Source organism: Oncorhynchus clarkii, chromosome 26 (assembly GCF_045791955.1).
Source record: "Oncorhynchus clarkii lewisi isolate Uvic-CL-2024 chromosome 26, UVic_Ocla_1.0, whole genome shotgun sequence".
Taxonomy (NCBI): domain Eukaryota; kingdom Metazoa; phylum Chordata; class Actinopteri; order Salmoniformes; family Salmonidae; genus Oncorhynchus; species Oncorhynchus clarkii.
The window spans coordinates 15,629,160-15,651,063 of record NC_092172.1 but is presented as its reverse complement, the minus strand read 5'-3'; the positions used below and the strand labels follow the sequence as shown (position 1 = coordinate 15,651,063).

The 21,904-nt window shown below is 43.0% G+C and overlaps 2 protein-coding genes and 2 long non-coding RNA genes across 4 annotated transcripts; 2 read left to right on the top strand and 2 right to left on the bottom strand.

The window, feature by feature from the left end:
- Positions 1 to 986: 986 nt before the first annotated feature.
- Positions 987 to 8,710, bottom strand: LOC139385069 (protein FAM219B-like). The gene is made up of 6 exons (XM_071130117.1): positions 8,488 to 8,710; positions 4,256 to 4,370; positions 4,038 to 4,131; positions 3,856 to 3,933; positions 3,167 to 3,218; positions 987 to 2,852 (listed from the first exon to the last, which is right to left on the bottom strand). The coding sequence occupies exons 1-6, from the start codon at positions 8,560 to 8,562 to the stop codon at positions 2,703 to 2,705; spliced, it is 564 nt and encodes a 187-aa protein (XP_070986218.1). The 5' UTR covers positions 8,563 to 8,710; the 3' UTR covers positions 987 to 2,702.
- Positions 8,680 to 12,406, top strand: LOC139385072 (uncharacterized). Its single transcript, XR_011628911.1, has 2 exons — positions 8,680 to 8,766; positions 9,758 to 12,406. It is a non-coding gene; the product is annotated as an uncharacterized lncRNA (long non-coding RNA).
- Positions 9,712 to 15,079, bottom strand: LOC139385070 (cytochrome c oxidase subunit 5A, mitochondrial-like). Its single transcript, XM_071130118.1, has 5 exons — positions 14,686 to 15,079; positions 13,649 to 13,765; positions 13,390 to 13,511; positions 10,894 to 11,018; positions 9,712 to 9,845 (listed from the first exon to the last, which is right to left on the bottom strand). The coding sequence occupies exons 1-4, from the start codon at positions 14,756 to 14,758 to the stop codon at positions 10,905 to 10,907; spliced, it is 426 nt and encodes a 141-aa protein (XP_070986219.1). The 5' UTR covers positions 14,759 to 15,079; the 3' UTR covers positions 9,712 to 9,845; positions 10,894 to 10,904.
- On the top strand, positions 14,863 to 19,966 carry LOC139385071 (uncharacterized). Its single transcript, XR_011628910.1, has 6 exons — positions 14,863 to 14,976; positions 18,328 to 18,423; positions 18,602 to 18,705; positions 18,814 to 18,926; positions 19,074 to 19,428; positions 19,574 to 19,966. It is a non-coding gene; the product is annotated as an uncharacterized lncRNA (long non-coding RNA).
- Positions 19,967 to 21,904: the final 1,938 nt, after the last annotated feature.

Sequence of the window (21,904 nt, the reverse complement as noted above, 5' to 3'; positions counted from 1 at the left end):
CTTGAATTACACCCCCCGTCTAGGCGTACAACATCATTAGGGCCCGCCCAGTGACAGCAACAAGTTCCAGAGTTCCAGCGCAGCGTTGGCTGAATAGTTACTATGCATATGCAAATCTCATGAGAATGGCAATTTTATGAGAATGACAACATTGTCAGTCCATGCAAACTAGAGCCTATTAAATAGTACATAATAGATCGCGTGTGGCCGTTATGCTGACAGGCGTTTTCCCTCGATACAATTCCATTTCACATGTGGATAACTTGCCTGTTGAATAATTAGCCGGCCCTACATTTTTGACAAACATTGATAATGCAAAGCTAAAATGATATAACTATTGAGGTACAGTACTAATGCAATTTATAATCCCAGATAAAAACTACTCCGCTGAGCGGTGAACTATAAAATAGCCTACAAAGACACATTTATACAGTGATGCATGTACGTAACGCAAGTAATGACAGCCTGTTAGCTACTTCCCTCGCCATGAAATAATATTGTGACAACTCAATTCTGCCCCCAAATGGATGGAAATGGTCTGGTACTATGGCCCCACAGTATGTGTGGTCTCTATGTTCAGTTAACAATCTATTTATTCCACGTGTCAAACTCATTCCACGGAGCGCGGAATGTCTGTGGGTTTTCGCTCATCCCTTGTACTTGATTGTGGAATTAAGGTCACTGATTAGTAAGGAACTCCCCTCACCTGGTTGTCTAGGTCTTAACTGAAAGGTTAAAACAAAAACCAACAGCCCAGTTTGACACCCCTGATCTAACATAACCAACCTGCTTTTATCAAGATGTCTTTCCAATATACCAGAATACTCATCATAAACATATGCTGCACCCTCAATGCTGTACATTCAAGCTCTTCTACATAACATATATTTGACAGAGATTAGATTGATAGTACTCTGAATTCTGTGAAAATAACTTTCAATGGTGTAACATCCCCTCCAGCAAACCAGAAGAAAATTACAACAGGACGTGTGCATATTAATTATATTGAATATAGCAAAACAATCTTTATAATCAAATAAAAATAGTTTCCTATACATAATAACTCGAGTTTTTTTTAAACATTTAGCACTCAGTAACACTTGGTATATTGTTTTAACTAGGATACTTAAGCAGATTGTCCCATTAGTTGCATAGTACAGGCGAGTGCAGTGTACTGACTGCACCAGTTGGTGTTGAGTGCAATATTTATCTATCTAGCACACAGGTCAAGCACTCAATGGCTGCGTTTAAACAGGCAGCCCAATTCTGATATTCTTTCTGCTAAATTGGTCTTTGGACCAATCATGCCAGAACTTTCCACCGCAGCTCTTTTTCAAAGCTGATGTGATTGGTCAAAAGACCAATTAGTGAAAAAAATATCAGAATTGGGTCGCTTGTGTAAACACCGCCAGACTGACACACACTTCCACATTAAGTCTGCACTGATAAACAGCAACTAGCAAACACACTTATCTTTAGCCACACATGTAAGGGCTCGAGTGATGAGAATCACCCATTCTAATGCCTGACAACACAGACAGAATTCTTCAAAATGTTTAGTGTACTGACAATGTACAGCTTGATTTAAAAATCAGAAGATACCAAAATACTAACATACGGGTGGGTAAATTTACAATTTGCTGAGTGAGAGTGATCCAAATGTAACAACAGGTAGGTGACTTGTCTGTTCAGATCGCCTATCGTATGCATGTCCCTGTGAGTATCTAGTAACTACTATATGTAGTAGGCAGAGGATCAAGTAGGTTATTGTGTACAGCATTGTCAGGAGGTAGTGTTTAACCTCAGTGACACCATGGGATGTAATGTTACCTCTAACACACAGGACAAGATTGACCAGTTCTCATTGCTGTAACATTACAGTAAAAACAGTGCCATTTTGTAACCCTTTAACATATAACACTTTTTTGGGGGAAAAAGCATTGAAAGGCAGCCTGACATGAGTAAGTGCTAATTTCCCTATACAATTTAAAGCATTAATTCACATACAAGTAAACCATGTAGTGTCAAAGCCACAGACAAGGGTTTGAGGTTAGACCCAAGATTAATACCAAGGATTTGCAACAGAAACAGGGAATTTTAGGAAGATGTATTAAAAATGCCAATCAATATATCTAAAGTTAGGGAATGTTCAGGTTTGTTTTCAAAGGGCTTACTTTGAAAGGGAATTGGAGCAAGACAAGCTTGCGGAAAAACTTTAGCGTTCAAACCGCTCTAGGACATTTGCTGTATGCATATCAATTTTCTATGTTTAAATATACCTGGGAGAGATATGCCAAAGAGGACAACCTTCTCCATCAGGTGAATGAGCATAGTGCATGTCCAGTGACGAATCACCCTGCACCTGTCTATTCAGAGGGGCTGCAGCATGGTTAGCATTTCATCTAGATCCAAAATAACACAGAGGTCAACCTTTGGGGTGACAGAGAGCCCTGCTTGGACAGTGGCTAAGGCTTAGGATGACTTCAGTCCATGCTTAAGGTTAGTTAGGGTGTAGAGAGCACTGCATAAACAGTGGCTAGGCGTTTAAAGTGTTAGGGGGGTTCCATGCTTAGACAATGGTAGGGTTTGGGTAACAAGAGGCCTTCCTTGACTTAAACAGTGGATAAGGTCAGGGTAACAGAGGTCCAGTCTTTAAACACAGAGCTGCAGGGTCAGCCAGGTCACAGCACTAAGTGCCCTCCTCACTGCACGGAGCACGACGGGGCCTCAGCGCAGCAGCAGGCTGAGGAACCCATGGCTTTAGGGGGAATGAGGTCCAGGTCCTCGTCGTCAGGAATCTCATCCAGCCGGTATCCATCCTGCAGCAGCTGCCTGCTCAGGTCTGGGTGTACCTGCACAGAGAGGTCAACAGGTCAGCCGTGGAATGACAATTCAAAAAAGGTATGTGGACAGGAGGTGTAAGAAAAATGTGTGAGGAGAATATAAATTGTAGGTGGATTTCAGATGTTCTTTTTTACATTGTATATACTTGTATTGAATCTTGTTTAAATATGAATAGATGTGCAGTTGACTATAAGGGCAACTATTTTATATAAAAACTGAACCCTGTTCCTGATAGAGAGCACTGCTGCTCAACGAACAAGCCTTTCTATGTAGAAGCATGGTCTGAGTATAGTATACACTCTTTCACACTGGGCACACTCACCTCAGCTGAAGAATATCCCGAGGAATACTGCTCGACATCTAGCTCATCATCACTGCAAGGTCAAGACAAGATAATGTCATTAGGAAAACTCTTAGGCTGGGATTCAATCCGATCTCAGATTTGGACAATGTGCCACTTAAAGGTCATTTACGATTGAGTCAACATATGCAGAGTTTACCATAAATGTGGTCTATGCAAACGTGGGAAAATTGCCTTTTAAAATGTGCATTGCTGACCAGGCGCACTTGGATTGAATTCCAGCCCTATACGGGCTCCCGAGTGGCACAGCGGTCTAAGGCACTGCATCTGAGTGGAGAGGCATCACCACAGACCCTGATTCGATTCCAGGCTGAATCACATCCAGCTGTGATTGGGAGTCCCATAGGGCAGCACACAATTGGCCCAGCGTCGTCCGGGTTTGGCCGAGGTAGGCCGTCATTGTTAATAAGAATTTGTTCTGACTTGCCTGGTTAAATAAAAAACTTCGTAAAAAAAACAATCTCTAAAGACCCTGTCTGCAGTTAGTAGTGCCTTGCCAATAGTGTTTGCCAGAGAGAGTACTTAGCACCTCTGAACAGAGGCCATAATTTGCACAATGTCAGACATCCACCAGGGTGTGGTCCCTAAATCCCAGCGCGCCGAACGATTGGCAGATCAACATTCGGCGCCATATGTGTGTAGTCCTTTACCTGTCTGAATCCAATGCTACCAGTGTCTCTTCAGCGTGCTGACTCAAAGCAGCATAGCCTTTGTTGAACTTCACACTTCTACAAGAAGAACAAGAGAGACTTGAATTGTAACAGCTCGAATACCTCAAATTCCATGTTTGTAGGCGTCCAATGATACACACCTACAAACATACATCTCTTACCTCTTTCCTCCTTGCCTGGGCTGTTGCATCACTGGACCCCCTGAGGTAAGGCCTTTTTTCTTCATTGCTTTACGGGCCATCTCACGGTGTTTCTCTAAAGCCAGGATTCAGTCACATGCAGAAGAACACTTTAAATAAAAACATAGGCACTGAAACACTGAATCATCACAAGGCTTTAAACAGGAATTGTGTCAATCTAGGGCCAGGGATGTGCTTACGTAGTTTCATGTGAATGGCTGGGGCTTTGGACATGATGTAGGGTCCCCTCTTCTCCAAAGGTCTGATGCCCCCATCTGTAGCCCTTGGTCTTGAGCTGCTGCCATTGCCCGGACCCTTGACATGTGAAAATCAGGAATGTATGAAATGTCATGGCGGATTGGCAGATTCTGTTACAAATAGAGGATCCCTGGAAGACAACTACAGAAAACAGCCTTGCCCTTAATGCTGCTACACAACTACAAATTAGCCCTGCCATTAGCCTCTCATTTGACTCAAAAAGATAACTAGCCAAGTATATTGCCACCAATTTAGAAAATTATCCATTTTTTTTATAAATGTTTTGCTCCATGAAGTAATCCAACAATGTTTACGCCGCCATTTTGTCTATTTAAAATCTTCTCACATTGTTTGTCACAGGTGAGTGCCATCATGATCATGACACTTCCCAAAGTGCTGCATGTCATGACTCACCAGTGTCGCTCAATGAGAGAAGGTTTTTAATTGACAAGATGGTGGCATTAACATTGTTGGATTACTTCATGGAGAAAAACATTTATTTTAATAACTGAGCATTTTCAAAATTCAAACGAATCACCTGCAACTGGTCACACCCGAATCAAGACCATAAAAAGTGTTATCAAATACAGGTTAGTTCAAATCTATGCTGGCGGTTTGTATAGGGCTGTCCAGTAAAGGACACCCAAAATATTTGGTTATATCATAAAAATACCAGTGTTCTGTTTGGATTCAGTCGTGTCATTAACTTTGTGAAACTCTTCCGTTTCAATTGCTACCATAGCTATGCTTTTCATATTTCTTCTGCAAGAAACATTTCAATTTAGCCATTTCCATATAGCAATGGAGGCTGCTGAGTGGAGGACGGCTCATAATTACGCTTGGAATCTGCCCGCTTTTATCCACTCAGAGACTAAGTCCCCAACCCAACCTCCACATCCTGAGTGATGCCCCGAGTCCGGCCGTCCCTGCTTGGACTCTGAGTGCCCCCAGCCTTGGGGGAGGCCTCATCGTGCACCTGGTGACCTTTTGACTTCTACAGCGAGTCACAACCTGACTGACAATCCCACCAGAAGACGGGCCTGGCGGATGGGCGACCACCACCTAGCCCCCTACCTATCCAGAGCCCAATGTCAATGTCTTCTACCCACCTGCCTGTTCTCTCTCACACTCTATGTCTGGCCTCTGGCCCAGACAAAAGCTTGGATCGAGAGCTGACTATCAATAGATCGCGAGTGAGCTGCTCTGCTACATATGAAACCCTGACCCAGAATCAGGTCGTCTACGAGTGATTTAGCACCAGGTTCCCCACAAACATGCGGTGCATCAGGAGAGGGGCAGCAACATATCCGGCTGCACCCCAACCTTGTGACGAACGGCTCTACTCACCTGTCAAAAGAGGAAGGCTAACCCGGGCCAACCGAAGATCTGCGGCGCTACGGTATCGTTACGTTTAGGGGGGGAATTCTGATTTAGAGGCGTTCAGTCATAATCCCACAGATGGTAGCTTCGCATCACTGGCTCCTCAGCCAAGCACGTACACCAAATGTCTGAACCTGCGGTTCCTCTCGTATTGAGCAGGATTACTATTTCAACAACATATCATCAGTAGGGTAAAACTAAACTGTCTCACGATGGTCCAAACTCTGCTCATGTTCCCTATTAGTGGGTGAATAATCCAACGCTTGGTGAATTCTGCTTCACAATGATAGGAAGAGCCGACATCGAAAGATCAAAAAGCGACATCGCTATGAACTTTTCAAACTGAAAATCAAGATCAAGCGAGCTTTTGCTCGTGTGTTTGACTGGTGTACCGCCCCAGTCAAACTCCCCACCTGCCACTGTCCCTGGAGCGGGTCGCACCCGGCGCGAGCACCCAGGGCTCGCCTCCCCAAGTAAGTGAAAAAACGACTAGAGTAGTGGTATTTCACCGGCGGCAAAGGCCTCCCACTTATTCTACACCTCTCATGTCTCTTCACAGTGCCAGACTAGAGTCAAGCTCAACATGGTCTTCTTTCCCCGCTCAACATGGTCTTCACTTTGACATGCCGGACCCAACCTCCCCACCGGTCCGCCTTCGGCCGGCCAACGGACACCACCCGGACGAACACCCACATACAGCTCCTTGCGAGACCACGCACGAGAAACCATGAGATGGGCCGCACAACTAACTTCCAATGATGGCGAGAGGAGGGCCTCCCTAATCTTCTACATTTGCAGTCACTGTACATAGATTTGTCTATTGTGTCATTGACTGTATGTTTGTTTATGTGTAACTCTGTGTTGTTGTTTTTGTCGCACTGCTTTGCTTTATCTTGGCCAGGTCGCAGTTGGAAATGAGAACTTGTTCTCAACTGGCCTACCTGGTTAAATAAAGGTGGAATAAAAAGATAAAATAAAAAAGGGCGACAGAGCGACTGCTCCCCCAGCCGCGGCTCGAGCCCAGCCCCGCTTCGCACCCCAGCCCCGCTTCGCACCCCAGCCGCGGCTCGAGCCCAGCCCCGCTTCGCACCCCAGCCGCGGCTCGAGCCCAGCCCCGCTTCGCACCCCAGCCCCGCTTCGCACCCCAGCCCCGCTTCGCACCCCAGCCGCGGCTCGAGCCCAGCCCCGCTTCGCACCCCAGCCCCGCTTCGCACACTAGCCGCGGCTCGAGCCCAGCCCCGCTTCGCACCCCAGCCCCGCTTCGAGCCCAGCCCCGCTTCGCACCCCAGCCGCGGCTCGAGCCCAGCCCCGCTTCGCACCCCAGCCACGGCTCAAGCCCAGCCCCGCTTCGCACCCCAGCCCCGCTTCGCACCCCAGCCACGGCTCGAGCCCAGCCCCGCTTCGCACCCCAGCCACGGCTCGACCCCAGCCCCGCTTCGCACCCCAGCCCCGCTTCGCACCCCAGCCCAACTGACCCAGCCCTAAGAGCCCATCCTTACCCCGAAATTACGGATCTTTTTTGCCAACTTTCCTTACCTATATTGTTATAACATGCCAGAGGCTGTTCACCTTTGAGACCTGCTGTGGATATGGGTACGGCCCACCTTTGAGATTTACACCCTCGCCCCCAGATTTTCAAGGGCCAGGGAGAGCTCACCAGACGCCGCCGAAACCGCAACGCTTTCCAGGGCTTGGGTCCCTCTCCCGGGGCGAACGCATTCCAGGTGCTCTGCCCTTCACACAAAAAAAAGAACTCTCACCAGGGATCCCGCCAGTTTCTCCGGGGACCGGTCCCATTACCGCACTGGATGCCTCGCGGCACCCGTCTCCGCCAGTCCGTGGACAAGTAGTTTGCGGTCAGTGTGTCACATTACTATTGAGCTATTGAAATTATAAAGTTTGAAAAACTAATGTAAAAACATGTGAGATGAAAATGGACAAACTAAAGTGTGTGCAATGTGTAGGTCTGCTGAGTGTACATTTTGAACCTTGTTTGAAGTCACTTGGTCACATGACCAAGGAGCTATTGCAAAAAAAATATTATAATATTAAATAGTGCAAGATGTAAAAAATAAAAAAGCATGTGCAATGTGTGTCTATGCCATCGGGTTAGCTAGAACCTGTTTTTAAAGTTTTAGGAGTAATGGTTAAAGAGCTATTGAAATTTGAAAAATTAGATTTGTCACTATGTTGACTGCTAACTGCTGTTGGTGGAGGTAAGGAAAACTACAGGCGAATATCCAACCTGAATCTGGTTTACCTCGGTTGCAATATAGGCATATTCCCACGTGTAACGGGTTAACGGAATAGTTAAGATTATACAAGACGTTTTGAAATATATAAAAAAACATATTGGTGTGTATTCTACGCAGTTGAACATACCCTCTTAAAATATTTGTCAGTGAACCTAAACAAGTTGCTGGATAGGGCAAGTAGCCAAGCTGATAAGAGCGTTGGGCCAGCGTTGGGCCAGTCGCTGGTTCGAATGCCCGAGGCGACTAGGTGGAAAATATGTCGATGTGCCCTTGAGCAAGGCACTTATCCAGAGCAATTATGGTTAAGAGCGTCTTCTAAATGACATATTTAAATAACGTTCTCAATATCTGGTGTACAATCTGTAGCTAACATGGTTAACTTACAAACTTTGCTAACGTTAGCAGTAAACAGTAAATAACAAGCCAAGTAACGTTATACGCTGAGAGAATGGTAGCAAGGTTGGCTGTCATTTGAAAACAGAGTTGCCAGAAATCAGATTGCGTGTTATTGGTTAGCTAGCTAGCCAAAACATAGTTACCGGCGTCAAAACTTGGGATTCGGGTACAGCAGCAAGGAGAGTATCCCTCTCCTGTTCCTCCATAATGTTGTTCATGTTGGTGGGAATGTTCACGCTTTATACGGTAAAACAGGCATGTTGACTGTATTTCCAACCATCCATGAAAGGATGTCTTATCGCTGCTGTCTTTTCCTCCTGCTAGCTAGTCTAAGGACCACTTCCGCTTCCTGTCAACAGAAGCCTTGGACTACTTTCACCGTCCTTCCTTCTACCCTACCCCATGACATCAGAAACCACAAGGTGGGAGAACTTCAGTGGTAGCAAACTTTCTGGTGATAGTATTACCAATATCAAATTCTGTCTGATTATTGCAATTTTCAACAAAAGGGGCCACCTAACAGGGCTAGTGCAAAATTACATTTTGGCTAGCACCTATTGATGAAGGTAACTTCTTCCCGGGGACCATTTTGTTAAGAGCCCCGACGCTTGCTCTTAACGTTAACACGGATCGCTTGCGGTAAAGTTTTGGAAATAACGTATATTAATTCATAATAAGTGTGAAATAATTTTGAGAAAACAAAATGTTAAATTACCACACACCTTTAGGGTTAGTGTTCCCAAACGGCCGTATCACAGCACTTCAGGAAGACGACCACCAGTGCTAATTAGCAATCTAGCATGTGTAACGTTAACGGAGGAAGCACGCAACATATGGCTATTTGCAAATCTGCTAGTTGATGTTAGTGTTTTAAGATTATTTCTCGCTAAAATGAGAGAAGGGCCATATTTCGAAAACCGACCCACAAGCAATCATTGACGTTTAACAGCCAGCCGTGGGCGAAGTTTAACCGCTGAACACCCTACACTACGGGAAGAAGGGTTTGAGAGCTTGTGCAAAACCTGACATAATTACAAGACCCCTCTGCATTGAATCAAAGTGAATGCTGACCAAACCCATTGTTGGAATTAATCCCTTTGTCCTCAACTTTCTTGAACTACCATCTTACATCAGTTTCGACCCAGCAGTGTTATGAGATGCATCAAAGTACATACTACTAGTTAGGTTAAATGTTTGGGTCTGCCATATGTTCATGTAAACATAAGATTGTTGTATATGTCAGTGGTCTGAAAAGCCCATAATTGATTTAATTGAGAAAAAGTTTGTTTGGAAATTGAACATTGACACCTTTTGAATTAATGGGTTACTACACGCCAGTAAATCAAGCTTACCATTGAGACAGCAGCGTCAATAGATATTGCTTTATTAAATCCATAATTTTGTACACAACAGGAGAGTGGATTAAATCAACATCATACAGACACCAGGACAAGGCAGAGACTTGAAGAGAAGTGGTTCATCTCATTGGCCACCAGATGACCTGAGGGGAAATGAAAAGGAAACATTTAATTAGTTGATTTAAAAATGAAGAGAACTGAAGGGCCCGAAGATGCAACATGCCTTTCCCAAAAGACCATGCAGAGAGAACATTCGCTTATCGTGTAGTTGAGGCATGTGTCAATACTGATAGGATCAAAAGAAAGGCAGCGCTGCTCTCAGGCAATCTTTCTCCATTGACATCTTACCTTAAAGCTGCAGTATGTAACTTTCTGGGCAACCAGACCAAGTTCACATAGAAATGGGTTATAGATGTCACTCATTGTAAGCAAGCCTAAGATGCGGTAGATCTGTTATGTGCGCTATATCTATGCTTCAGTTCTCAAGTTTAGTTTTAGTGTCTTGGTTTTGTACACCAGCTTCACATTGATATGGAAAAGTTATTTCAGAGCAGTACAATGATTCTCTACACAATGACTGCTTGTTTTATCCAACTGAAATTAGGCAAACTAGAATTTTAGCAACCAGGAAATGGAGGAGCGATTTTTCTGCACATTGCATCTTTAACATTAGAATTATTCCACAATACTGACGCTGTATCAGCTCCTAGAGATGATCACCTATGGCTGCTAATATTGAGGCAGTTTACCCTATAATGCACAAAATAAAACTCAATTGAATAAACATAACCAATTTAAATATAGGCCTTTGTAGCCTATACTTTGGATAGGCTATTTGCTTTTTAATGCAGTCATCATCCTTTGCTTGTTTAATATTTGCAGAGACATTGGCAATTTTATTTGTATTCAACTTCGTTGTGAAGTTATGGGGTCACAGACTGAAACATCTTGATTCTATGTTTAGTGGGGATCTGTCTAACATATTTAACGATGCACTTCGCTGTTCTACAAATGGTCTGAGGCAGTTGGTAAATTACATGCGTTTAAGTGCAACTTTAGGAACAAAGGTTTTGGGACACGGCTCAGAGATTTAACAATGCTCCTACAAAGGTTGTAACAAAGAACTTAGCCTTAAGATGCTTTTGAGAAACTGGGCCCAGAGCATTCACTTTTCAATGTGTAAGCACTCACCCAGAGGATGTCTATAATTTGTCCATGCCCAGATCCTCAGGTGTGGAGATACCCAGCTCAATCAGAGTGGGCTGCAGTTCTTGAATCAGGTATGGGTAGATATCTTTGTGGGGGCCAGATTTGTCCTGTTACAGAGAGAGGATGATGAAGTTCACCATAGGGAATATTACAAAAAAGGCATACAGGTTGAATATTGTGTACCATTCTATACGTTTCCTAAAATACGAATATATGTGAATAAATTCAAAGGAAATTAAATCAAAATTATTTTACACGTTAAACCCAATTTCACAAAAAAGTGACATATACAGAACAAAAATAAACACTATGTGAAGTGTTGGTCCCATGAGCTGAAATAAGATCCCAGAAATGTTCCATATGCACAAAGTATATTTTTCTCAAATGTTTACATTTTGTTAGTGAGCATTTCTCCAAGATAGTCCATCCACCGGACAGTTGTGGCATATCAAGAAACTGATTAAACAGCATGATCGTTACACAGGTGCACCTTGTGCTGGGGATAAAAGGCCACTCAAATGTGCAGTTGTCACAACACAATAATGCCACCGATGTCTCAAGTTGAGGGAGCATGATATTGGCATGCTGAATGCAGGAATGTCAACCAGAGCTGTTGCCAGAAAATGTAATGTTAATTTCTCTATATACAGTGGGGCAAAAAAGTATTTAGTCAGCCACCAATTGTGCAAGTTCTCCCACTTAAAAAGATGAGGCCTGTAATTTATAATAGGTACACTTCAACTATGACAGACAATGAGGGAAAAAAATCCAGAAAATCACATTGTAGGATTTTTAATGAATTTATCTGCAAATTATGGTGGAAAATAAGTATTTGGTCAATAACAATACTAAGCCCACCCATATTGTGCCCATGCCGAGTCATGTGAAATCCATAGATTAGGGCCTAATTTCACTAAGTTGACTGATTTCCTAATATGAACTAACTCATTAAAATGTTGCGTTTGTTCAGTATAGCATAAAAATAGATTATGCTGTGAACCTTCCAGCTAGTCTAGTTAAATAAAAGGTAGTTGGCTACGTTGAAAGAGTGAGGAATTGGTACACCTACTAATTAAGGAGTTTGACTGTTCTTTTTGTACAGCTAGGTGGCTCATGTGAGGATTAAAGTCTGCTTCCACCAAATACAAGAAATAGCCCAAACCCTAAAAGTCAATAGTATGCATATTTCAGGGGAACCAGTTTTCAAAGCTACTGGAATATTCAAAAATGTGCTTTTGGTGGATTTGTCTGAATGGAAGTCATTTAAATGTATGCTCATGTGGAAGCTAGGTGAATTGCAATAGGCCCACCTAATCAGAATGAGTTCTCCCCCACAAAAGGGAATGTTGCGTTTTACATTTTTGTTCAGTATATTGACATTTTCAGAAATTACAATGCAAAAATTACATGTAGCTCCTTTAACCAAATGGCATAAATTGAAATGTAGAGATTTTCCATTTTGACATACGATATAAAAGCAGCGAGTATATCCACACTTATGTAGTTCTGTCCTTGAGCGGTTGTCTTCTAATGTTCTGTATTGTGTCATGTGTGGACCCTAGGTAGAGTAGCTGCTGCTACAGCTAATGGGGATCCTAATACAGTCGGAAAGTATTCAGAACCCTTGACTTTTTTCAATTACATTAGTCTTATTCTAAGACCCCCCCCCCCAAATCTACACGCAATACCCCATAATGGCAAAGCAAAAACAGGTTTTTACAAATGTTTGGGTTTATCTGTGTGTGTGTGTGCATATATTTATATATATATATATATTCAGACCCTTTACTCAGTACTTTGTTGAAACACCTTTTGGCAGTGATTACAGCCTTGATTCTTCTTGGGTATGAAGCAACAAGCTTGGCACACCTGTATTTGGGGAGTTTCTCTCATTCCTCTTTGCAGATCCTCTTGAGTTCTGTCAGGTTGGATGGGGAGCGTCGCTGCACAGCGACTTTCAGGTCTCTCCAGAGATGTTCGATCAGGTTCAAGTCTGGGCTCTGGCTGGGCCACTCAAGGACATTCAGAGACTTGTCTCGAAGCCAAGTACAATTCCTTCGACCTCGTGGCTTGGTTTGACATGCACTGTCAACTATGGGACCTTATATAGGCTGGTGTGTGTGCTTTTCCAAATCATGTCCAATCAATTGAATTTACCACAGGTGGACTCCAATCAAGTTATAGAAACATCAAGGATGATCATTGGAAACATGAGCTCAATTTCAAGTCTCATAGCAAAGGGTCTGAATAGGTATGTTTTATTAGTACATTTGCAGAAACATTTAAACCTGTTTTCACTTTGTCATTATTGTGTGTAGATTGAGGGGGGAAATAATTTAATACATTTTAGAATAAGGCCAACATTACAATGTGGGAAAAGTCAAGGGGTCTGAACACTTCCCGACTGCACTGTAAAATACCAAAAATACATATGTTTATTTTATTGAGATATGTAGTAGGGGAAGCTGTGTAGCTCACCTTGACTGCCTCGAGGATGCGGATGGCACTGGCCAAGTCATTCAACCTTCGGCAAGCACGAAGAGCTGAGTCGAGGATTTTGGGTTCAGGTACCAGGTCGTAGCCAATTAATGTGTTCATGCCTATGGGATTCAAGCATACTGTTAACCTTTTTTTTTAAATCCGGCTATCCGTTAGTCTCCAACTCAAGGACTGAAAGAAAATGACAGACCGGTCGGCAAAAGTGCAAACTTATTTTCAATCATCTTTAGAAGATCACCTTTCTTCAGCTCCCAGGCATCAATGTCTGGCTTGCTGAAATAAGTGACCCAACGGGCATCGAACTCCTCATCTGTCTCCACCTTGGCATGGGAGTAGCATCGGGAGGCCAAAGGAGCTGCAACATAGAAAATAAATTAATTCTAGATTATATAGGTCAAGGACTATTCATAGATGCTTGACTGGAAAAAAAATACACACCCTTCCATTCTCATGAAAAAGCAGGTGAGCCATAACCTACACCTTCTGTCAGATAAGATTTTTGCAGCCCAGTATGTTTTGAGTACTTTGCCTGTGTACTACACTAAGATCTATTCTAGGGGAAACTGACCTTTGACATATAATTGCAATATCCCCTTAGCTTGCAGGGAAGGAATGTATATTTACAGCAATCTGGTTAACTGGGCCAGAGGTCAATGACAAGACACTCAGTTTATTTTCACAGCACAAATCTAGCCATAACTGAGTGTACAGATCTCAAGAGCAGTCGATGGTGTAGGACATGACCATACACTGGTTTGACCGCAAGGTCTAGAATTGCTGCGCATTGTTGTGCACTTGTGATTCCCTCGAAAAACTGAAGCGTGGGTCATCACAAGGACACATGCTAAAGTTTACTAGCTGTCTCATGGAATCTATACATTTACACTGGATATGACAAATTTATGAACGTGATGTCACTACAATAAGGGCACCAATAAATGTTACTTTAGATCAAATGAAAATCAATGTCACCCTGACGCAAACAGTCCCATTGACTTAGCTTTAAGCTAGCTACATACAGCGAATACCATCTGTGTAGGACCACAATACACAACTTAACAGTATTTGTGACTTAATATACTTACCGCAATGCATTGAATTAGCCTAATAGTGTAAACTATGTCGAGTTTTGTGAGACTACCTTAACGTTACATACCCTTTACGACTAACGTTAGCTAGCTTTATGGCGATTTGCGATGGACAACTGGCTAACACGAAAGGCAAACAATTGTATGAATAAATATACCATTTAATAGGCTTTGCCGTCAGTCTTACCCGAGTAACATGGTCGTATCCGCGCTAAACTCCGTACCCCAGAGGTTGAAAGTCGAACAACGGCTCTGAACATCTTGCCGACCGGTGAGAATCAGTGGCTAACTGTGTCGTATGCTAAGGAACAGATTCAGAGGGACATCGAAAAGGGAAGCAATTGCGTCTGCGCAAAACCGCAGGGCCTACGTGCTAGGAGACAACCGCGCGAGTGAGGTAGGCTGTTAGTCTCACCTTGAAGGTCTATCAACAACTGCCAGTTGGAAATATATGCATACAATGCACATATACCTTAAGGTAATGCATTCATATAATTACACACTACTATGGTGGTGTTAACCTGCCTAACGCAGTAAATAAACTGGGGAACACGTCTCTCTTTTTAGCTAGGCTACATTACCCACTGATAATTGGGGCATTCGAACGCAGCTCTAGGCTGGGTTTGCCAAAAGCATCGTAGCACTTATCTTAATTCTATAGAAACCAAATGGACGAAAGATTAAATTGGTTAAATTACATTACACACAAATCATTGGATGAAGGAAGGGGGAGTTTTGTTAAGAGCTGTGAAGCTAGGTCTGAACATTAAAGGAAAATTCCACCCAAACTATTTTGGTATGCGTAATTAGTCCATTGTTGAGTCCCAACATGCTTTGCTTGTCAACAATGGACTAATGAAACAAATGCCAAAATACAGTTTTTGGGTGGAGTTTTCTTTTTAACAAGGAAACCCCTATGGGACTCCCGAGTGGCGAAACGATCTAAAGCTCTGCATCTCAGTGCTAGAGGCGTCACTATAGACCCTGGTTCAATTCCAGGCTGTATCAGAACCGGCCGTGAATGGGAGTCCCATAGCGCGGCGCACAATTGGCCCAGCGTCGTTAGTGTTTGGCAGGGGTAGGCCGTCATTGTAAATAAGAATTTGTTAAAGGACTTGCCTAGTTAAATAAAAACATTTAAACAATGCATTGCATGCAGTATGGTTTGGGAAGCATACAAACTCTTTCCAATCAGTGAGAAATCATTTTCGAAAAACAAAGGTTAAATTGATACACACCTTTTTATAGTGTTAGTGTTCCCAGACGGCCATATGTCCATGTTACTGCGCTTGTGTACGGAAACAGGGAAGAAAGATTGGACGACCTTTGCTAAACATTTTCAAAAAAATTGACTAGTGACAAATCTAGTGACTTTTTCTGCTGTTGGAGACTTTTGAAGACTGACGTGAAAGCACGCATCGTTCTTACTCTTCTCAACGAGTGGGCCCCACCCCTGTCCCAAAGCATTCACAGGTGGCCCAGTCCTGCACAGCAGTCCCTCCCAGATGCAGTCAGAGCAGGAGATGTTCACCCCTCCTTGTCCAGACTGCATATTAATCGCGCATGCGGGAAGCCGCCGCTGGCTGATGTAAAATAAATCACTGCATTTGACTCACACAGCCTCAGTCACTTACCTTGTCCTCTGTGTGTGTGTCTCTCTGTGACATATTCTAAACATCTAGCTGGCTAGCTCATCATGTCTCAGTCTAAACTGTACACTCAAAAATACAGAAAGGAGTGGGAATCAAACCCTGAATTCAAAGGCTGGTTGAAGCCATTTATTGGAGATGATACACGGGCATACTGCCTGTATTGTAAGGCTGATTTCTACGCTGGTGACCAGCGTTTCAGCCTCCTCCTCGATGAGTCCACGGCTGTAAGTGTTTCTAAGTACCTGGGGGTTGTGATAAGGTACTTTAGTGACACCAAGCAGACAATTGTATCAACATTTCTGGGGCTTGTTGAGTTGGAGGGAGGAGATGCCAAATCTATGCCCGTGCTGTTGTGGCTTTCCTCGAAGTGTTGTCTTAAAAAAGAGAAACTCCTGTGGATAGGGACTGACAATGCCTCTGTTATGACGGGGATTAACAATGGGGTGCCTAAAGTGCTGAAGGAGGAGTATGGCCTCAAAGATCTGGTTCTTATTCGCTGTGTGCGCCACTCTCTGCAGCTTGCTGTAAGTCATGCTTCCAATGACGCCATCCCTCTTAGTGTGGGGTACTTGGTACAAGAGACTTATAACTGGTTTTCAGTGTCTCCAAAGTGCAGGGAGGCCTACAAGGCCATATTTGAGACCATCAACTGTGGGGGGAAACCTTTACAGATAACCAAGTTGTGTGCCACATGTTGGCTCTCCATTGAACCCACGGTTTCACGCATTTTGGACCAGTGGGAGGAGCTTAGGCTGCATTTCGCAGTCACCAAGTCCAGTGAACACTGCAACATGGCTGAGGTTTTATACTCCATGTACAGGGATCCTCAAAACATATTGGATCTGACTTTTTTGAAGTCAGTGCTGGGTGAGGTACAGTAGTGCTGGGTGAGGTACAGTAGTGCTGGGTGAGATACAGTTGACCATCAAGGCTTTTGAGGGAGAGCAAGTAGATCCTCTTAAGCTACTTGACAGCTTGGTTAGCCTGATCAAGTCTGTGAGCAGCAGGGTGCTGAATCCACTGGCAAATGTTGATGTACTCAAAGGGCCAATAGATGGATACATCAGTCCCAATCCGTACCTTGGTTACCTTTTTGAGTCTAAGGCAGCTGAGCTCCACCTTGCGCCTGAGGATGAAACAATGTCCAAAAGCGCCGTGTAGCCTTCACCATCCCCATCACTAATGAGTTGAGGGTGAGACTGCCGGATAATATTGAAGCATTGCAGTACATGTCAGTTTTCAATGTGGAGGAAACTCTAAAGCACAATAAGAGCCCTGGAGAAATATAAAAAATAGCCAAGCTCCTTGGCTACTCCTCTGCAGAGATAGACAAGATTGTCCAGCAATGGCGTGCCATCCATCTTAGTAAATTCGAATGAGACAAAAAACACACTGGGCTTCTGGAGTGAGATTTGGAAGTTCAGGGATGCAGCTGATATCAACCCGTTTCAAGAACTTGCCATGGCTGCTGTGTCTGTGTTGTCCTTGCCACACTCAAATGCTGAAGTTGAGAGAGTATTCAGCCAGATGAGTGTGGTAAAAAGCAAACTTAGAAATCAGATGTCCTTGCAGACCCTTAACTCCATCCTGTACATTCGATATGGACTGAAACTGTCTGGTGAGGCTTGCTATGAGCACCAGCTGCCTGATAATGTTTTGCAGTTTTTTGGCACATCAGCTGCTTACTCATTTAAGTCAGCTCCCTCAGTTGCTGAACCTGCCATAGAGAGCCTTGACCAAAATTACGATGACCCACTCTTTCTGTGAGCCAGCACAGCGTGTGTGTGTGTGTGTGTGTGTGTGTGTGTGTGTGTGTGTGTGTGTGTGTGTGTGTGTGTGTGTGTGTGTGTGTGTGTGTGTGTGTGTGTGTGTGTGTGTGTGTGTGTGTGTGTGTGTGTGTGTGTGTGTGTGTGTGTGTGTGTGTGTGTGTGTGTGTGTGTGTGTGTGTGTGTGTGTGTGTGTGTGGGTGGGTGGGTGGGTGGAGGGGGTATGGAGAAGAAAATAAACTGAATTAGGGCCAGACTAGTTACCATAATTTTCTCACATTGCCAGTTTTTTTATATTGTCTCTTTTTGGTCCATTTATATTGTTATTGTAGATTGTATAATTTTATTTTATTTTTGTATTGTCATATCAGAGAGCATACAATGTTTCAATATATCACTTTTTGCCTAAAGGTCAGTATCCTGTCTAGCATGCCAGACGTTTGAGAAGGCAAAGACTGGCACCGGAGTTGGAGCCCATCAAAGTTGTTTCAACATGGCACATGATCGGTAAGTGTTCCAATTAAAATGTTGCCCTGATAAGTTGTTTTGTAATGGTTACTTTATTTGGCAGTTCAATATCATAGAATGTGTGTGTCAGTATCCTTACAATTACAAAAATCTGCACACTGTATGACAGATATGGGTAAGAATAAGGTCATCTTCTCTCTAACATTTTAAATGTTAGGGGTGGACCTCATCAGACCCTTCACGAAATCCAGGAATGGCATCAGCTGGTGTCTGACGGTGACCGATCACTTTACCAAGTGGGTGGAGGCAATACCCATTAAGGTCAGTAAAGGAAGAGTACGTGCTTAACTCTAAATTTCCTTCTGTAACCTGTTAAAAATGGTGCTTGGAACCAAAAATAAATGTTTGTTTTGTATGATACCCATCAAGGACGAGACTAGCGAGGCCGCCTCCAAGGCGATGGTGGACTATCTTCAACACCCACGGTTCTCCTGAGGTCATGACTTCGGTCTCCTGACTGAGGTCATGAACGGTGGAACAAGGTACGGTACGGATGTTATAGGTTATGTTCTGCCACCAATGGTTTGTTTTATTTATTTTTTACAATTTGTTTTTCCATGGTACATAATCAGACATATTTCAATATCTTACATTGTCAATAGATATCGCTTTCTTACCCCCTCCTCCAGGTTTGGTAAATGGACCAACCAGACCCTCAAGACTGCCATGGGAAAGCCCCTTGATACCAGGAAGGGTGGGAGAACAACCTGAAGGTAATTCTCTTTGCACACAACAGCAGACGGGAGCCGCAGCTGTTGACTGAGGTAAACAATGCAATTGTATATACAATTATTGCATATACTGTAGTATTTCAAATTTGTGATTGACTTAGTGTTGTTGTTTGTCTATTGCTATTTTTGTATAACGATCTTTCAGACCACTGAAACCCCACCTGAAGTGGGGGAAGTTGTCGAACCAGATCAGAACGCCTTGGAGGACCACCTTCAGGCACGGACTGAGAAGGAAGTGGAGGTTTTTGACCAGGTAAATATGATTACCCGCTGTTAATTTATTTTTTTAACACTGCACTAATCCATCACATTTTCTCACAGTGAAGTGTAACCTGTGTGTTTGCTTGTTTACGTCTGTCTCCTACCCTGTTCCTTTTAACTCTGCTCCTGTTCTCCAGCAGCTAGAGGTTCTGCCCAACACCCAGACGTGGACCCACCTGTTGTCCCCCATTACCAACCATCCTCCAACTTTTCTTTACATCATCTACACTGTTGTTGTCATTATCTGCTAAGAAAGTTTCCTTGCTCTATCATACTGGACACATAATATGTGAGATACACAGATTAACTAAAAACACTAGCACTGTAAACACACAGAACAAGGAGAGCAGCAGTGCCTGGACTTTGCCGTCTCCCTCTTCAAGTCCCCCTTCTGAGACTGGCTGCCTGTTGAGAAGAAGTGACAGACAGAATTCCACACACCAGAATTCAGTATTTTAGTCTATGATTGCCATGTAAGTGTACAGAAAATCTGTGAAAATAAATGAATGACACAACTGTACCAAAAACTATCAAAGTTTGTATTCAAATCTTAAATATTGCCAGGTTGTTTTTCACAGCTGTTTCACAAGGTGTTCATTATTGTAAGCTGTAAGGTATCCTTTGATGGTATTTATTTGTTCTACATGATTCATTGTTGTATCCTAGGACAATACAATAGATTGAAGAAAAAAAAGGATCATAATAGAGGACTACGGAAATGATATTATTTCAGCGTAGATAGGGGAGTGCAAGTTCAAATCAAACATGACAGCCAGACAAGCCAGTGTATGAATCAAACGGATTTGCATATGAATGGAGTGGAAATTAGCTGACTTCGTGATCTGCAAGGTAAGTACTTTCATGTGTCAAGCAGATGACACGTTTTCTTTGCCATTTCCGAAACGTATTAACGTTTAAGACATGGATTTCATGTTGTAATGTTAACAAGGTACCCAAAAGTAGTTCAAATGAATGTTTTCATTTTATTAGCTAAACAAAACTTGTTTAATTAAACAGTGAAATTGTTGCGGAAATAAGCCTTGTTTGCATAGCGATTATGGAAATAAGGTAATTTAGTCTGTAACGATCTACAAAATTCTAATCATTAGGTCAACACACCGTTGATATAGCATCGGACGCTAATAGTTTGTCGAATTCCATTGTGGCTTAGAGGGGGACACTATTTGGCCGGGGGACATTATTTGGCATGACAAGCCCTATAAATTAGACGATTAGGCGATAACTTGAGGATCATCAATCAATAAATGTACAGAACCGTTTTAAAAAAATGTGCCAAAACAAACATGTCTTTCCATCATCTAGTCCCTTTACGGCCTGAACATGAAGCATATATAACTGTTATTTACTGATGTCCTCTCAAAATGTAGGCCTCTATAATATTTCACCTCCACCAGAGGGCAGCAACAGCCAGATCAAGTATCCAAATTGACAGCTTTCACAATTTTACAATAACCCATGTAACACAGTGAGAGGCTGTTTCCTGGACACAGATTAATTTAGTCCTGGACTAACTATTTCATTGGAGATTCTTTGAGAATTTTGAGAAAGCTTCAGAAGACAGGCAACTAATTAAAACCACCATTTAGGCCAAATTATTTTTTTCTTCTCAATTGTCAATTTTATCATTCAATCATCAGCTTGCACATCAGAAATAGAATTTTGCGGTATAGATTAATTTGTTCTATACCAATTCCGTGAACCCTTGCTACTCTTGCATCAATATAAAACAAACTAAAATCCCATAATTTTGTTTTGTGGCCCTCTACGATTTTAGAGCATATATATCAGGGGCACAATGGTCACTGCAATTCTCATAATTTTTAAACTTTGAATTCTGGAAGTCATTTATTCAGTCTTCATTATCTGCACTTACAGCTTTGACTTCAGCACTGCAATTATATCCTCAACTGCACTGATTAATCCAACATGGAGGAATTTCAGAAAAGTGTTTTTTGCAAAGACATTTCGAGACACTTACCAGGGAGGAGCTGTGCCCTGGTTTGTTCATGCAGATAGACCCCAGCCAGCCAGTTATATTGCAATAAGACACTTTCAATTGCTGTTTGAGTGTGCCTCAATCCGTGGTGTACAAAGTGAAGAAGGAAATAAGAGTGTGGGGGAAAAAAGTGATTAACTCCATCTATTCTATTCTTGACACAAGATGGAGGAGGTATTCCCCCCTGTCATAATCCATACATACTTTTCTCTATTGTTGAACATATTCCCTGTATGGTCATTCATTAATACCTCCGTGCTGCTCCCAGCTTAACCTTACGTTCTTTTCTGGCATAATCACATAATCAATCACTGTCCCATTCCCTAACTAGGGAGATGGAGAGTGAGAATGTGCATGAGGAGGGGGGGGAGAAAAACCCTTCGGCCTGTCTTCCCAAGCAAGAGGAATAGTGTGTTCATTCGGGCTAACACAGGCAGAAAGCAACATAGGC